Genomic DNA, 18,792 nt, shown 5'->3' with positions numbered 1-18,792 from the left:
AATAAATTCTAGGTTCAAGGATTATTGCATATATGAGACCAAAGCAGAGATATACTGTAATGGTAACCTTAACTCTTATTTACTTTAGCTTTTTAGTCTGGTGAAAATAGTTTCCCATGAATAGCGTGCAGCTGTAGAATCAGTTCGAGTTATATATCATTTTCTGATCTGGACTATTTCTTGCGATGATAACCTTTTTTTTTTAAATTACTATTCATCAGTCTATAGAGGGAGCCACTGTAATCTGCTGATCGCCTAATGCACCCCGGTGAGAGAAGAGCCCGGAGCTCAACCTGCCCGGTACACCGCCCCCAGCATGTCATACTGTAACGCGCCGCATGTTCGCCACAAGTGCCGCTCGCACTCCGACAACCATCCAACACCCTCTGCGCCGTGTGTCCGGTAAAGGTCAGCTCGCTTTGCGCACAACCTCGGAATTGTAAGAAAACATAAACCCGGGACGTTTTCTTCAGCACACCAGGAGAGTTGGAACCGCAGGTAATTGCAGGTACGTTGCCAAGGCGCCACGGGATGACAAAGCTACTGCACACACAGCACTGTCATCAGACAACAATGAAAACAATACGCTGAAGAATTATTACAGGAGTGTAAAACAAGTGAGACAAAACGTCAGTAGCACGTATTTCTAATGTAGTTTGTTCATTTCAGGGAATTATCCAGTAACAAGTGTCAGTGTCTTTAAAAAAACGCAGGGATGAAGAAGGGAGAACCAAAAAATGATTTGATGGAGCAGCTTGTTAGGTCGGATGTGTTGTGCAAACACAGACTTTTAATCAGCATGAGCTCTGCAAGGCTGATTAACTCGTTCATTTTCCTGACACACTAGGGCATGTTTACGCACGATCTTTACGCGTATTACGCACTAATCCTTTTGGAGAAAAGCATCAGAAAAACGCTTCACTAAGTTGAAGTCGCAGATTTACCTGGAGCGGTGCCAATGTAAACATCACGCCAGCAGCAGGAGATGTTGGGACTCGTTAAGCAATGCCATCAATGATGTAATAACTGGTATTAAAACTTGTAGCCTTGTCAAAGCAAAAATGATCCTGCACGCTCTATCCACTTGGTTCCACGTCTCGTTACAGTGTTGATCCGAAGTTTGGTCGTCATGCTGGGGATCTGCGTGTGTCTTTGTGCGGTTTTCACGCATGTTCTCTCCCAGGAGGCCGAGGAGCCCATCTCCTACACAGTAAGTCAGATATTTTTAACAGCTACTGTCTTACCTGTCTGGGTATAAACACAACCTGTCATGTTTGAAATGCTGTGTGCTTTATTTTGCTGATGGGGAAATTATCCAGTATTTGTTGTTACACCAAAGGATGTCAATTTATGGTAGCCATTATCTGTCCTTCACAGTGCACAGAAGGGTATGAGTATGACAGTGTCAGAGAGCAGTGCAGAGGTGAGAAATGCCAAATGAAATATTCAGTGTTAAACATGGGTTTAACACAGTTGTGCAGATTTTCATTCCTAATGGGTTCTATATTTATTTTTCATCTATTTTCACCTAAGTTTAATTAAAATGGTCTTTTTAGCCAATGAAATAATTCCAGTACAGAAAGTGCCACATGTAATGTCTTTTTTTCTGTCCCTGCATCAGACATTGATGAGTGTGCCTTGTTAAATGATGCCTGCAAAGGAGGGATGCAGTGTATCAATCACTTTGGTGGATACCTCTGCCTCCCCAAGAGTGCCGTCATCTATATCAGTAAGGAGGGAGAGCAGGTGCCGCCGCCAGACTCTGTCCTTCCTGTCCCTCCTGTCCATCCTGTCCCTCCTGTTCCTCCTGTCCCTCCTGTCCCAGCAAGCCAACCTCAGCCCCCACGAGTGTTTTCAGGCAGCCAGAGGGTCCCTCAGTCCGGCCGAACCATCCGTTGTACGCCTGGATTCACTGCAGATGAGCAAAACCTCTGCAGAGGTAAGATCAGTTCCTCAGGCACGCCTTCCCCTCACTGTTATAACATACAAAGTACCTTCAAACTACTTTGAAAGCTAGTCTTTTGCTATCTCCAACACATGGAGACAGTTTATCTCAGGAGGTGGTGTTGATGAGCTCCTCAGTAGAGAAACTGGACTCAGCAGGACCCGAGATGTGACCACAAAATATGGTCCTAAAGTGCAAGAGGGATGCCTGCCCCACTCTATTCATTATCCCGATTATTAAAGGTTCAACATTTCCATTCATGAAACAAATTACTCTCTAAAATGTGGTTGCAGATTGGAATCCCACAGTACTGACTGTCATGTACGGCAGTGTTTTTATTCTCCTGAATGTCAAGAGTAAAACCTCTCTTACTGCCCTTAGCCAGATGCAGTACTGCCACCTGGAAGAAAGTGCCTAAATATGTCTCTAGCAGAACTATGTAGGTATTCGCTAATTACTTGCTAGAGAGTTTAGAGCCTCAATAAGCAGAGCTCCAAGGTGAACTGACACACATCAACAACTAAACCATGCGTAGCTGCCAGATTTGTAGCGAGCTTCTCGCTTTTTAAATGTGATGTCATATTTCTTAAACTCTGGTAGCTCACAGCACGAGGTTCTTGGCTGGAGTTCAGCTTCTTTTTAAAACGTAAAAAAAAAAAATTGTTTTTGGTTTGGATGTTGAGATCCTCTGCTTCAGGCGCAAATGAAAGAGATTTTATAATATTGTGGCAAGCTTGGTGCTCACATGTAGCCTTTACACCTACTGAAAATATTCCCTGGGTCTTGAATAGCTTGTGATTTTGGTAGCTGCACAAGGCTGTGTGGGTGTGATCCTGTGTCTGAGGGAGACTCTTTGATCCTCTCGGATGGGGAGTGGTTTAATGATTCGTTCTTTGTCTTGCTAACACACCATCACACACCATCACACACAGACACACACACTGTTGGCCATCATTGCTGCTTTGTACCAGGTGTTCATAGCTGCACCTGAGAGAGAACATGTCCGATATGATTCGTTACCTCTTATGGCTTTTATTTTGACATTTGTTTTGGTCTGTGAGAGCTTGGGAAGGGGGGTGTGATGGTGGATGTGTCGAGCTCCATAAATGCAATGTGCATTACCGTACAGTAAAAGCGTTAAGTGGTTAATAGGAACTCCTCTTGCCAATAGGCAGAGGCATGTGGTGGGTGGCTGTGTGGTGGGGCTTGCTGTCACACAGCTCCAGTAAAAGTAGCAAATTTGATTTTACACCTGGGGCAAAGATCTGTGTGAATTGTTTTATGTGTTTCTCTGAGTTGGAACCCAATTAGGTTTTATTAGAGTGTAAAAGATGGCAGCATATCAGCTAAAGTAACCACACGAGCGAGCTAGCATGGGTAAAGTACATATTCATTTACTGGCTAAACAAAGATAGGCTGTTGGTGTCAGTGTTATTGACTGGAGTTTTAACTGGAAGGCGTCTTGTGCCATTATGTGGGTGTATGTTTCAGCTGGTAGAGTGATATAATCTTTGTTTACATCAGTCTCTGGTTTCTCTGTCATTACCTTTAACTCGCTACAATGAGCCAGTTGTTCTTGGAGACAGAATTATCTTTTCTTTTTCTTTTTCTTTTTTTTTTTTTTTTTTGTTCCACAGTGGCTGTTTTGCACAGTTATGTATACTGCTACCAAAGGAATTCCCATTAACTTTCAATGGGGGGAAAACCTCAGTGTATCAAATAGCGCTTACATCAGGCTCCCTCCCTGCTAACTCACCGCTCTGTGGATGAAACCTAGAGTGCAGAGTCAGGTAGGTCAAAAGGTGAAGATGAAAGGCTGACACTGACTGAAAAACCACAGACAGTGCCAGAGAACTGACCAAGCCTGGTCGTACCAACGTCATGGGTTGCACTGCTACTGAGTCATTTTAGTGATTTACTGCTGAGTGTGTGGTGAACAGTAGAGAGATCAGCTGAAATCGAGCCAGTTTTCCAAAATATAATTTCAAATATGAAAAAAAAAAAAGGTTATAAAATAAACTATCTTCTAAGTGCACTATTCTTTATGCTGATTAAAAGTGAAACAAACCACAGATTATATTACTTCACACTGATATTTTTCTTCTTAAATGTAGATTTAATGTTCATTCCCATGTGGAGAGCTATTTGCAAATGTGAATAAAGCCCTGTGGCTCTGAGTGTGAACATGAGACTAAGTGTGTGTTGTTGTAATGACATGTAGGGGAATTTGGTGTACTAGTCCAGCCCGGCTACACAGAGAAACTATGAACCTTTACTGTATGTGTAACAACTTAATGATGCCCCGTATTTCCATGACCTTCCCAAACCTCCAAACATACACACACATGCTTACTGTGTTTACCACTGGGAGATCCATACAAGTGGCTTGTTGTAGTCTTGCATATCCATATAAACTCTTATTCTCAGCAGAGGTGAGATCACTTCCTCCTAAAAATGAAGTCTGTCCATCAAAAAGAGTTGAATCAGTCATTCAGTCTAATGAAAAAATGCAAACAGTTGTTTTACAGTCGAGCACGCCCTCGTGTTTTAGAAACACTCCCATGACTGTAATGTCAGTGACTTGTGACATATAAAGTCGGCCAAAGAGATTAATGCAAAACATGTTTTACACTTTGTAGGTTCTGTTATTCAAGTCACAAGTTTGCATACTTTAGTTGCTGCCTATTTATTTTTCATCTCTAAATTAGATACTCTTGCAATGCAGTATAGGACATGAAAGGACATGCCACTCCTGTTTACCTGTCTGGTTTCCTGAGGTCATGTAGGCTACATTACCACATCCATGCCTGACTAATTTCAGCTACAGTATGTTTGGATGCTCTTCACCTGCAGCGGCTGGAAATCTTTGTTAAAAATGTTCTAATAGGGCCAGTAATCCCTGTGTGACAGAGAACTTGTGTACTTTTCCGATCAAGGCTGAGTGCGTGCAACAACATTTTTCCACACAGATGCAATGCACTTGGGAGGAATATCTCTGGAATGTGAGTGTTGGTTGTTTTTTTTTTCCATTTGCTCCCATCTTTTGTGATGGTAGGAATTACTCAGCACCTTGACGGATAAGCATCAGATCGATCTGCGAAGAGCAGGAATGCAGAGAGCTGGACAAGCAGAGAGAGCCCAGTGGTTGCAAAGCATAACATGACATCAGTGTGCTCCATGGCTTGACCTTTACAGTTTGAACTTCATAGCTGCACTACAAGCCCCAGTGACCAGTCTTTGCCAATACACAGACAATGTAACAAGATGTGATTATATGCAGAGCGTTTTTCAGGAAATTCCTTCAGATGTTATCTTGTTCGTGTTTGTTTCTTTTGAACATCCATCAAAGATTAGTAACACAAATTTAGAGAATGTTGGACAGACAAGGAAGACTTCAACATTAGGTGAACACGAGCACATTCCACAATATTTTGCTGCTCGACAGCAGGAAGTGGGATCAAACGGAAAGCCTTTTGATTGATGAAAACTGACCCACAATGTTTAGGCTTACTCAAACAAAAAGACACCTGAGGTGCAGCTCCGTGCCTGCTGAACCCTTCTATTAGCAGCTAAGCTCTTGTCTTCCACCTGTTCTCAGACTGATGATTTGCACTGCCCTACATCACTGCATCTTCACTATGTGATTGTCCTAGTGCTCTTTGGTTTTACTGTCCAGCTCGTTGCACCTGTTACACTGCAGCCCCACCCTTAATCACTAGTGTTGCTTCTTTGAGCCTTTGTATTGGACACGCAGCGTTGGTCAGTTTGTTAAACCCGCCACAGTTTATTCAACTAAGCAATGACAGTGCATAGTTGAATAAATTGTCAAAAATATTTATTTGACTTTTATTGTCATGCTGATATAAGCATGCATCTAGCACCTCTTACCTTTAAATAAGAAATGGAATAATAATACACTGTCTAAATGAATAAATCATTTTGTTATGGTGCCATGTAACATTTTAACACAGCAAATGTTGGATGTTGAAGTCAGCTAGAGCTCAACAGATCATCTTTTTATTTCATCACATATAAATCAGTATCTGCACATTTCTCAATGGATAAGTAACAAGTAGTGTGTTTTCAAATAGTTTAAAGATCTTTCAGACTCCATGAGTATATCCAAGCATCCTGCAGGCAGCCTGTGCAGCACTGCTGCACAGTGTGCCGTTTTTGCTTGTGGTTTGCGGTTGCCGTCACAACAATGGCAGAGAAAAGCAAGGGGGAAGCAGCTTTGCAGTGTCTCCATTGGTGTTCTGTAAGTGCTTGGCGTTGTTGTTATTATTCTCCCTGAGGTCGGTGCCTGTGCAACGGCCAGCTGCTTCCTCCTCTGATGTGCTTACATGTGTTGATCTTTCCGTTTACCTCATGATGGAAAGGGACACGGGGCTGTTATGAATCACTGTTGCGCTCAACTGGGTGACACTCGCATGCAATCACACAGTGCAGTTTCTCCTTGTCTTCTCTTTATTGTGGTTATCTCAGTGGTAGTTATACCATATGTGTTCTCCATTAGATAACAAAATCTCTTTAAAAGCTGTAAATGGCTGGAGAGTGACTACTGATCAGGTATGGGAGAGTGACTGCTCTTCACACTGAGGAGCAGGACAGTTGTTTTAAGGATTTGTTTTTTCTAGTCATTTTCAGAGTAATAGAAGGGATAATTATGAAGCGGAATATGGCTGGCACAACAGATGGCTTTTCAAGAACATCAAGACTTTACCCAACCTATAGAACAGTCTGGATCAAACTTGCAAATCAGTAAGTAGGTGTCAGCATGACTAAAATGCCTGTTCCCCCTGAACAATGAGAGCGATGAGAAGAGAATCTTGGGAGTGGTATGAATAGCCAGAGCATGGAAATATTTCATGTCCTAATACGGATGAAAATACATGGAATACAAGGTTAAGAGTGTCTTGAATTCTTTGATTTCTTATCTGCTTTGTGTTTGGACTTGCTATGAAAGGGAAACACTACCACTCCCATTTGTCCTGAGGTTGTGTTCAAGCCAGTGATAGCTGCATTTCACACTGCATTGCAGCAAGAATTATACACAAACAACGTGCAGTGCAGTGTTCGCCAGGAGGAGTGATATTAAGGTGTTTGAGGTTGAGCAAAACCAAACACTCTGGTGTATGACATGCTGATAAATTTGACATTGGGAAATTTTATGGGCTATTAACATCGCACATCTTGCCCCCTGCTTTCCCAAAGACTGAATTATCCAATAATAAGAAGGAAACATAGATGCTGTCCAACAGCGGGATGACTCCAACTGTTTTTTGGAACAGCTCCGGCTTTCCATTGCAGTGGTTCAGTGAAAACAAGACTAAATGCTCTCAAGTGATAATTACAACAAGACCTATCATGTCAGTTTAAATCTGGGGTAAATAACACATTGTTCTGAATTCAGGCCAAACAATTTTTACTCCCTGTTTTGGACACAAATGCTGTTTTATACACTAACACCGACCATGTGTGTCTGTATAGGTTACCATTCCATTCTGTAAAATGTTGTAAGTTCTGCAAAATGGCCATTCAGTGTTTAGTTTGAACACCTCAAATATGACCTCTGATGCACACACACCCATTCATCCACACACACACACACACACACACACACAGACACTTGCATTCTTTGAGCTCCCGCCATCCCCATTACTCCCCCAACTCCCGCAAGGCATTTAGAATTAATCTCCCCGAAAAGCAAGGAGTTTTTAACTCTGACATCACATATGCACACATAGCCGTAAATCTTAACTTCAAATCTCAAAAAGCCCTTTTTTGTTTAAAAAAAAAAAAGCCTCCACCCTCTCTCCTCATTCTTTCCTTCCACATCGTCCACTTTTCTGCCGACAGCCTTATCTTTCCCTGTGATGTTACAGCAGGCTCGCTCTTACGAGAAACATGAAAGCTGTGTTAAATAAATTTCAGAGAACAGTCTCCTCTCCCCACACGCAACACATCATCACATTTGATGGTTTGTTGCAGTTAAATCTGTTTCCCTGTGTAAACTGTATGAACTGGACTCCATGCGGTAAACTGTGAGACTTTATGGGACCTACGAGCCAGCCAATATGGGATGCCCTCCCATCCCACCCACACACGAACACACACGAACACACACTTGTACATACACACACGCAAACTTTTGTGGAACTTTGTATTGGCAGCTTCTTAAAGGTTTAGTGACAAAGTAACAGTTACCACAAGATATTCCCGTGAATGAACCTTTGGATTGAATTCAACACATATGTTTTTATTTAGAGCTCTCCGAGCTTTCTTAAAGGCAGCGAGGATGACCTAGACTTTTCTCTACACAGAACTTCTTAGGAAGCATGACTACATTGTTCACATTTAAACAGTTTAATGTTAGCCATGAGCAACTCCCTCTTTCTATAACACTTCATGCTTTCTACACACTGTGTATTTTTGCAACACGATCCAGCAACGAAAGGCTCCTCAGACACCTTGTTTAATGGTTCGCAACTTTTCCCAGGCTGCCAGAACTACTCTGCCCAACAGTGCTGTCAATGAATGACAGGTAACACACACCAAAATAATTCCAGGTGCACCTGATCTAATTTTGTTTGACATCAGTGACACAAAACCAGAGCAAATGCTATTACCAGTAATGGGTTTGTGGCTCATTTCTAGAAGTAAACAAATTACAATAATGGATTGTCCACTGTGATACTTTAGATGATCACCAGACTTTTTATCAGATGGCATTAAAATTTTAATTTGTCCACTATTATGGTTTATGACCAAATACAGGCAAAATTGAAAGCTTGTGGTTAGTGCTAAGAAGCAAATCTTAACATATGAACATTTTAAACTAATCAGGTAAACATCGTTAACAATAGAATGAATTCGCATCTGATTACATGTTGCTGTTCCTTAGTGTGGCTGTAATGTGGCTATAGTGTAGTGTTGTTAATTTATCAGGACAGTCAGAGATTTGAAGAACCGGTGAAGTCACCCAATTAAACCGAAACATTTTACAGGCATCTTAGCTTTGTGGCACTGTGACAACATCAACATATCAGGAATCAGCAATCACAGACGTGTATAGTCTGAATTTAGTGCCAGAAGGCAGGGCATTTCCAGACTCGATGAATCACCAAATACCTCCAGTAACTAGGCATGGTGATTCACAAAGGACTTGATGCTGGCTTCTGGCTGTTGTTGTTTCCTGTCTAACTATTTTTTTTTGTCATTCAGGTCTCTTGTTATTACAAGATTTTCACCTCCAGTTTTTTTCTCCCACAGCCTTATCTCTCTAAAGGGAATGCCAGTGGTTTACGTGATGGTTTGTGTCTACCTGTCACAGTAAGCTAAGCAGCACTGTGGCTACTACACTGCTGTCAGGTGCCATCAACCTGCAACTTTCTGCATGTTCACATTACAGTAACCTGATTACTGGATTATTTACTGAAGGGATGATCTTAGACAGAATTTGTATTGTCACCTAAACCTAACCAGATAAATCCACTCAGATCTCTACAAATAATACAAAAACAAACTCTGCTCAGTGCAGATGCACATGCATATCTGTCATCGTACAATTTTATTCAGGCTGTGCAGATTTTTTGACATAAGAGTCTGAATCTGGACACTGCAGGCCATCAACAGTGACGCAAACTCTTTTGAAGCCAATGGGCTGGTGCAAGTGGGTCAGTATCCAATAGTGTGATACTCTTGGAATTCAAACATTTGGTTTCTTACTGATTCTTAGTGCTTGTTTTGGATGCACTTTCCCAGATGCCTTTCAAGCCACATCAGAGCGTAGATTTTTCAGAACAGCACTACTTTTATCTTTGTCCTTTACAAAGCAGGCCAGTGAGCTACAAGCCTTGTCTGTGCATTCCTCCGTCTATGTGATTTGCACCTGTTGTCTTTCAAGTGTACCTTTAGATAAGCTCTGGTTTTATTCCTAATGTACCTCGCTCATCTTATCAGTGTGCCCCTGTAGAGTTGAACATATTGTAGCCCTCTCTCCTTTCATTCCTTTAAGGGGTAAAGACAACTTACCATCTGTCTGCTTTTGTTTAGTGGCCTCTTCTGCAGCAAATTAAGCCAATTTCTCACCAGAACTAGTCCCACTGAGTAGTGGAGCCTGTGGGGCATTTAAGGCACATGCAAGGGCAAGATTCTTGCCCTTGCATGAAACATTTCCAGTTGAGTGTCAGCTCAATACATCTATGCAGTAGCAAGTTGGGTTTGTGCACTCATTTTAATGGTTTGGTTTATCAGTTGTGTAGTACATGTTTGGTCTCTATAAATAGGAACCTCACGAGTAAGTCTTTGTTACATGTGCTGTGCGTCTAAACACAGCAGGGGGTAAAAATATTAATGTCTGTCACGGCAACACACTCAGCAAGGGTGGGCAGAGTGAATGCAACTTTAAGTTTTCCAGTCCCCTTCCAGTGAGGTTCCTCTGACTATTATTAGGCTGCACATGTGTTAAATCACAATGCAGTAATGCAGTAACAGTATCCCCTCTTTTCCTGTGTCTGCGTGTGGTATTGAGGATAACTGTCTGTCATGCTCTTAAACTGATGCCCACTGGCTGACTGCATACAGTTTGATGGGTTATGTCAGACCACCCAGGAAGACTGCTGGTGGGCCCACAGGGATGAGTATGGTTGTATTTGTAGTGTGCATGTGTGTAAGAAAGAGAGAGTTCAAAAATAAGAGGGTAAGGAAGGTTATAGTGAGAAAAAGCTGCTTCCAAACAAACCAAAATTGAGAACATGTTTGTAGGATCAACATAATCTTTCCACTGCTGTGTTATGTATTTTAGGCCAAGCTGGAAAATTCAAATTTATACTTAAAAGTTAACAAATAACTTGCAGGAGGTTTAATCAGTTGTTAAAACACAAGTGCTGATTGTACTTTATGTACAGTACAGTCCTTTGATGACTGTTTAGTTTGTACTTTTGAAATCATGCTTATCATTAAAGGTGCAATTTGTAAAATGTGAAGGACTTAGCAGCATCTAGTGGTGGGCTACTGTGGAAACATGGTGATGCTACATGGCTGCATCCATGAAAGGAGACCTGTAGATTTAAAAGGCTCATACTGAGATAAAAAGTTGGTTAGTTGGTATTTTTTTGGTGTTTACACACTATTGACAACATATTTATGAATACTAAATTCCATTTCTCCCAATAGATCCCTCTAGATATCACACATTGAACTTTTAAGTCAAATCTGCAGATTTGTTGACCACATAAATACAATATTTTTCACTGCAGTAAAATATTTGCATTGATTTGGGGAACATGATATCTTTGTAGAAGGAGCTTGTTGTTTTTATATTTCTTATGCTCACATCAGACCACTGCCTAATCTTGTAATAACACTATTGATGGTGTGACTGATAGACAGTGAATGCATTTGGATCTGTGTACTGTTGGCTTGAATGAGGTCTGTTGAGTGAGCAAAGCGTTATGGTAGAAAGCACATTAGTTATCAGTTCTTTCTCTTTGTCTCACACACACACACACACACACACACACACACACACACACACACACACACACACACACACACACACACACACACACACACACACACTTCATGTTCAAAAAACTGTCCTGTTAGTAGAAGATAGGATCTGTGTTTTCTCCTTCACCTGGAGCTGCTGAATGAAAGCCCCCTTCATTTGTTCACCTGGTATGTGTGAGAACATGAGTGTTTATGCCCACTTGTGTGTTGTGGTGGTGTCTGTGATTTTACACATTTTACTCTCACATAGGTCACAGATTATATAGTACATAAATTCAGACATGTGTTGCTCTAAACATTAGCTTTGTATACTGTAGATTTTGTTTTCAATATCTGAGTGTTTTTTGTGTGTTTCCTGCAGACATAGATGAATGTGCAACAGGTAGACACACTTGTGGCCCTGAGCAGACTTGCTACAACACCAGAGGCTCCTATACCTGCCAGTGTCCTCCAGGCTACCAGAGGAACGGAGACCACTGTGTAGGTGAGTCATTGTCGTTTGCATACACAGAACACACTCTCGTTCTGTCACCTGATGAAAACAGTTGTCAAGCTGATTTATGCAACTTCTTTTTGCAACGTACTGTACTGTGTCTTCATGACTGTCCTGTGCCTGGGTATTTGCTTTTTCCTGCAGACAGAGACGAGTGTGCCCTGACCCACTACTGCATGCACAGATGTGTGAACACCCCAGGCTCATACTACTGTGAATGCAATACAGGTCACAAGTTGGCAAGCAACAACCACAGCTGTGTTGGTAAGTCACTGAAAAACAATTTATACACATATGTGTTTGTGTGTACATTTGGGCACCTGCTGTTACGTGCATGTTGAGTGCAACTCACAAGAATTTATAACAATAATCATATTATGAGTCATATATTTCATTTTCTAAAAACTAATTACGGAGCATTAGAATGACACCACACGGCAGCACAAAGAATTAAATTTACTCTAACAACAATACAACAATACAAGTAAATGAAAGAACTATGACAGGTTCCCAGCTGTACTGAAACATGTTGACGTGTATATGCAATGAATGTGTGCATGTTGTATTTGTCAGTAAAAATGTTTCCACACAGCAAAGTATCACATATCATGGAATAGTTTATAACAAAAGCTACAAATACAAAATAAATAAGACACAGGAGCAACATACTGGAGTTAAAAGATGTTGCAAATCCTCCCAAAAGGCTGAGGTGGAGGTAAGAAATATGATGGATGGCAACAACACTCAGTTTGGGTTAAAGTTTTACTGTTTCCTTTTGTTTTCACTGATAAATGCTGTTAGTTTGGTCTGACTGCTTATATTATGTGTAATAAACCGTGATTATTCTTATTTTATCCATATCTTTAAAACATCTGCTTTTGTTCCAGATGTGAATGAATGTGATGTGCAGACTCCCTGTCAGCACCAGTGCTACAACCTGATTGGCTCCTTCCTCTGCCAGTGTAACCAGGGCTACGAACTGGCACAAGACCTGGTTTCCTGCGAAGGTGGTCACATGCACAAACAAACACATGCACACATATGTAACTCATACACAGATATACAGTGGCAGATTCATGCATGCTGATAGATATCCTAAATGCACTGCCTCATTCTTTACCTATGTTTGTATGTGCATGTATTTTCTGGACAGATATTGACGAATGCAGCTTTTCCAGTTACATGTGTCAGTACCAGTGTATTAACAACCCAGGAAGTTACTCCTGTGAGTGTCCAGAAGGATATCAGCTCCAGGGAAACAGGGTGTGTCAAGGTACTGTGGTGCTCCCTATTCCTGTTCCTTTCACCAGTCTTTTTGTATCCTTTTATAGTTTATTTTTGAATCTCTCCTACTCTCCTCTGTTTTCACATACAACAAACTTCCCAGGCAATTCTTTTCCTCACTTCTTCCTCTTCTTGAACTCACATGACCATTCCTGCTGTCATCCACTGTTCTACCTCTCAAGTGGGAATGAAAGCCACTGTGAGCCAGTACTGTCATGGAAAGAATGCAGAGGTTAAGCAACGAAAACACAGCAACTCTGTGTTTCCTTCTAAGCCACCTCTGTGAATTTATATGCATGATGTTGGTCTCTTGAAGTGGATTTATTTGAAGCTCCGGTGTGTTCTCAAAGCTGTTATTTTTTCCTCTCCGCCTCAGTCAGGTGTAGACTTTATATGGGGAACAGTGAATCCGGCCTGTTGTGTCACAGGGACCGCTTGGTGATGAATCCAGGTTGCTGTGCCAGAAATAGCCCTGTGGTTTGTGGTGCATTTGATGGGGCTGTTTTCATGGAAGCAAAAAGCTGCAGTTAGGCCTCTGTGGGGTTGCACTGGGGACTTCCCTCTCCTGTTTCCTTGCATCTCCAGAGCTGCTGGAAATGCAGCTACATCCCTAAAAACAGTATTCTCAAATCGTACACATCCTGAACTTTGACTATGTTTTCACAGCTTAGTTTCATAATGCGTGCAGAGTTTGTGTGTGTTTTGGAAGTGGGGGACACTAGTACTGGCAACCATTTTTGACTATTCAATACTTTTCTCTCTCTCTCTTCTCTCTCTCTCTGTCACTCTGCCAATCACCAGACATAAATGAGTGTGAGACAGGGGCCCATAATTGCCAAGATGATGAAATGTGTTGGAACTATTACGGAGGCTTCCGCTGCTATCCCAAAAACCCGTGTGAGGCGCCTTACACCAAAACCTCTGAAAAGTCAGTAATCATCATCCAGGTCTTTTTGTTTCCCCTGAGCGTGGGCGGTTTCACAGAGATTGTCATAATTGTTGTGTGTTTGCAGTCGCTGTATCTGCCGGTCTCAGGCTGAGTGCCAGGGTCTTCCAATGTCAATTGCCTACAAATACATGAGCATCCAGGCAGAACGGACTGTGCCAGCAGACATCTTCCAGATTCAGGCTACCAACATCTACACCAACACACACAACACCTTCAGGATCAAAGCTGGGAATGAGGCAGGAGAATTTTTCTTGCGGGTAAGACTTTTTTTCCGTGTTGCATGGAAAGCTGGGGTTAGGTGTAAGAGATGCTAATGGGCTAAGAAAAAGAACATGAGGCTACTGGGAATGCCAGTAATTACACTTTGTCATAAATCATAGTTCCGGACAAACAAATGTTGACCTGATGATGGCGCTATTTCAAAGGTTATGGGAAACAGGATATTTTGCCAATTTTGATTGCAATCTAGTCAATAGCTGTCAAGACAGTTCACTAAAGACAAAAACCGATCATCAAAGTTAGTTGTAGTAGATAATAGTGGTTGCAACCAGGAATATGTATAACTTTATCCTACCAATATTAAACTGTAGTAAAAAATGTATGATAAATCTGTATCCACATGCTTACATATGTACCAATCACGGTTTTTGCAGCGTTCCAGCAATGTGAGTGCCATGCTGGTGCTCACCAAGCCCCTGACAGGACCACGGGAGTATGTTGTGGACTTGGAGATGATCACTCACCATCTGACCATGAACTACCGCTCCAGTTCACTGCTGCGCCTCACTATCATCGTCGGGCCATACGCTTTCTGAGCCCCACAGTTCCCAGCAGCCAAAGCATGTCTGGTTCTACAAACAGCAGTGTAGCACAGCAGATGCCTATATCAGCAACAACATACTTTACATTTTCATTCACACATACACACACACACACACACACACACACACATATATATATGTGTGTATATATATACACATATATATATATAAATAAATAGGCTGTCCCAGACCCATACGGCAACACAGAAGTTCCAGTAGGTTCGATCTAAACACACCAGCCCAATGTGACCACTGGGCATCTTTTTCTATCAAGGTGCTGGGAAGCATTGTGGTGAAGACCTTTAGTGTCCTGAAGAGTCACGTGCTGTGTTTCAACAACAGCACTAAGAAATTTTAAAAAATTCATATTTTAGCAGTGGCAAAACATATTTTTTATATAAATGTACAAGACAAATATTCAATATGAGCATCTTTTGATATAAAAATAATTTACAGACCTTGCAAATCACAGCTTCTGTTCATAAATGTTGTAAGGGTTAGTATTGCTTCACCATGCTATTTGTTTAAGTTTCTGTATAGTTTTAATTAACTAATAACTAATTTCCAGTCCAGAACATTTCAAAAGTGTATAGGGAGGGAAACTGAGAGAGTACACAACTTTGTATGACAACAGGCCCAATGCTTGCAGATTTTATTCACAGGATTTAAGTCATGTACATAGGTAACAAACTGTGTGTGTGTGTGTGTGTGTGTGTGTGTGTGTGTGTGTGCGTGCCTGCCTGTGCCTGCCTGTGTTTATGCATGAAAGCGAGTGAAAGTGTGAATCACAGTGGGTGAAAAAGGGAAAGAATGAGAAAGCGCTTGTTTTTTACCCCAGGTTCAGTGCATGTGGTTGAACTGTTTATGTTTCTGTGATGACATCCTAACAGCCTTCGGTCACAGAAGCAATAACTGAGATTTTTGAACTCGAGAACATGCACAGGAAATGATGGCTTTTACAACACACCTTGGCCAACTGACCGCTCATTTTGTGCCACAACGATTCTCCACGGGACCAGCTGGGCTTTCTAATGTTGGTCCCAGTAAAGAAGTCACACCAGCACCAGGCTGGCTTGCGTGATAAAAATAATTGCAGTGCTTTGCCCTGTAGCTGATTCATGTGTGACACAGGGGATTATTAAAGTGCTAATGCAATGCCACCACACTTTTGGCAGAATAAGAAATATTTCACTGGCTGCTTTGCCTTTCATGACTTCACGTGTCAGCTCTACCTTATTGCTGAAACACTGAACACTGTAGTCATACTGCACTGAAAACCACATTGAAAGCCAACATGTTGTCACCACTCTTTAAGTGTAGAAAGTTATCCATCTTTGCCTAAAAGTCTTTTATGCGGTTTCAGCGGTGATTATGCCATAGTGCCTTAGAGGTATAAATACACAAAAAATGTAACACTAATCTAATCATACATGCTGTCAAGTCTGTTAACTTCATTTACTGAAATGCCTTAATGTTTTCCCTTCTATTTAAAATATATTTTTGTCATATGTATCGTATATTGATTGTACTCCGAAGAGCAAAAGTTATATTGTTAAATAAAATTTGATGGATAATTGGAATGTGTGAATACAGATAATAAGAAAAGCTGTTTTGCACTGTGTTTGTATCAAAGTGAACAAGATCTGACTTCACAGTATATTGGAAAATGCTGCAGTTGTGTGACATGCTCCACTGCTCTTCCCATGCGTTTGGGAAAACATGAACATGATATCATCTGAATATAACAGTGACAAATGCAGCAGACATGATGCCCGAGCCTTCATATCTATCTTATTTAAATAGATCCAGAGGGGATATACTGTAGTAATATAGTCAGCATGTGCTAAGGGGCAAATGTGAAGCTTGCAAACACACACACACACACACACACACACACGTTTATAAATTGGTAGGGAGTGGTTTTATGGTAAGTTGTTACTCAATCATTCTGCTGTCTAGAGCTTTAGTCAGAGCAGCGCTGGGACATGTAAGATGATACGTGATGTGTCATTGTTACCCTCTTCAGCTCCCTGCTCATTGGAGCTGTGTTTTTGCTGTCCATGCATGATTCAACCCCCAAGAGAAAACAGTGCTCACCCACTTTTTCTGTGACTCAACCATGCACTGAACTTCTTAAGAAAAGCAACATTTTCAGGTTCGTTTTCTTGATTAATATTTCACTCGGTGTAACGGTGAAGATAATTAACTTAACCTCCCTGCAGATAACTAGACAATTCATTAATCACTGTTAGATTTATTAAATAGATCAAGCCCCAGCCATTGTTGGCTAAAGATCACAGCAAAGAAAAAAAGTCATGAAATTGTAGTAAATTGGATGTTTTTTACCCTCTGTCACCTCCTTATTACAATATCCTAGTGATGCAATAACTGTCTTTTTTTTGTAGTTTTTATACTGTGAACTTGTACAGAGTCAGATGTTTGAGTACAGTTCCAATAAAAATTCATCAAATATCCCAATAGTCACTAAGCAGTACACCCAGTAATAAAAAAATGCTGGATCCTATATTTCCATCCATCCATCCATCATCTATACCCATTTATTCCTAACCAGGGTCACAGGGATCTGCTGGAGCCTATCCCAGCTCTCTTTGGGTGAAAGGCAGGGGTCCACCTTGGACAGGTCACCAGTCCATCACAGGGCCACATAGAGACAAACAACCTCACACACTCACACTCACTCCTATGGGCAATTTAGAGTCACCAATCAACCTGACATACATGTTTTTGGACTGTGGGAGGAAACCAGAGTACCTGGAGAAAACCTACACAAGCACAGGGAAACACAGCTATTCTTTTTTACATTTGAACTTTCATGCCTAACTCAAAATAACCCAAATTAGGTATTAATGCAAGTGTTGGAAATGAATTACAGGCTATATGCCACAAAGTGAACCTAGATAGATAGTTTGTCTGAGGCAAATATGAGGCTGGGTTAGACAGAGCATGGATATCTTCCACAATGGTTTTGGGCAGTTGCCTGGTTTGCCCAGGTGGTATACCAGTGTTGACACCAAAGAGATAAAATACATAGTACTCTCAGTGAAAAGAAACATAAAAACACACAGCTTCATAAAAATGTTGAAATTCAAGTGGTTACTTGACTACTGAGAAGTCTTTTGCAATCACTTCATACTGTACAGTTACTTTATGTTCTTCTCAGCTCTTTAGAGTAGGTGTCAGGGAAAGAAGACGTGTTTTAATGAGAGAATAGGTGAGAAATGAGGAGTTTACTGGAAGACATTTAAGATAGAAAATACATAACACCACATGCCCATGCACTTTTTCCCACATGAGGGTGGAGTGGCAACACAAGGAGATTCTCAAGGAGACACAGCCATACATGTGTGGTGCTCAAGAAGTCACTGAAGAAGTGTAATCGGCTAACAAGAATACATAAATTAGCAGATCCAGCCGTCCATGTGTGCATGTCTGTGTACGTAAATAATGAACTCTGCTGGTATGGTGTGCAGTCTGGTGCCACTGTGTGTGGCTGCTGAACATGTGCCAGGTCGTAAACACTCTGACTTGTGCCACAGGTACCACAGATGCTGTGCCACAGATGTCGTTTTCAGTCAGGCTGAAAAATAAGTCCTGGAGGTCCATACCTGTGTGATTACATTCTCTAATTATAGTTTGGAGCAGTAACTCTGAGATGACTAAATGAGACGAGGCCTCAGGGTGCTGTGAATGTAATTATATCCTGACAATTAATAGGCCTGTACCTCAGAGAAGAGTTTTCTATATGATGACGTAGCTGACTGTTTTT

At 41.3% G+C, this 18,792-nt stretch overlaps 1 protein-coding gene across 1 annotated transcript; it reads left to right on the top strand.

The window, feature by feature from the left end:
* The first annotated feature begins 221 nt into the window (after positions 1–221).
* Positions 222–15,791, top strand: efemp1 (EGF containing fibulin extracellular matrix protein 1). Its single transcript, XM_026310195.1, has 11 exons — positions 222–508; positions 1,107–1,210; positions 1,378–1,423; positions 1,622–1,939; positions 11,820–11,942; positions 12,096–12,215; positions 12,839–12,958; positions 13,105–13,224; positions 14,037–14,163; positions 14,249–14,441; positions 14,838–15,791. Exons 2-11 carry the CDS (start codon positions 1,130–1,132, stop codon positions 14,997–14,999), a joined length of 1,410 nt encoding a protein of 469 aa, XP_026165980.1. The 5' UTR covers positions 222–508; positions 1,107–1,129; the 3' UTR covers positions 15,000–15,791.
* The last annotated feature ends 3,001 nt before the right edge of the window (positions 15,792–18,792 follow it).

This window comes from Mastacembelus armatus, chromosome 15 (assembly GCF_900324485.2).
Source record: "Mastacembelus armatus chromosome 15, fMasArm1.2, whole genome shotgun sequence".
Classification (NCBI taxonomy): Eukaryota; Metazoa; Chordata; class Actinopteri; order Synbranchiformes; family Mastacembelidae; genus Mastacembelus; species Mastacembelus armatus.
Note: the sequence above shows the minus strand (reverse complement) of the source record. Positions and strands in the feature narration are given on the sequence as shown.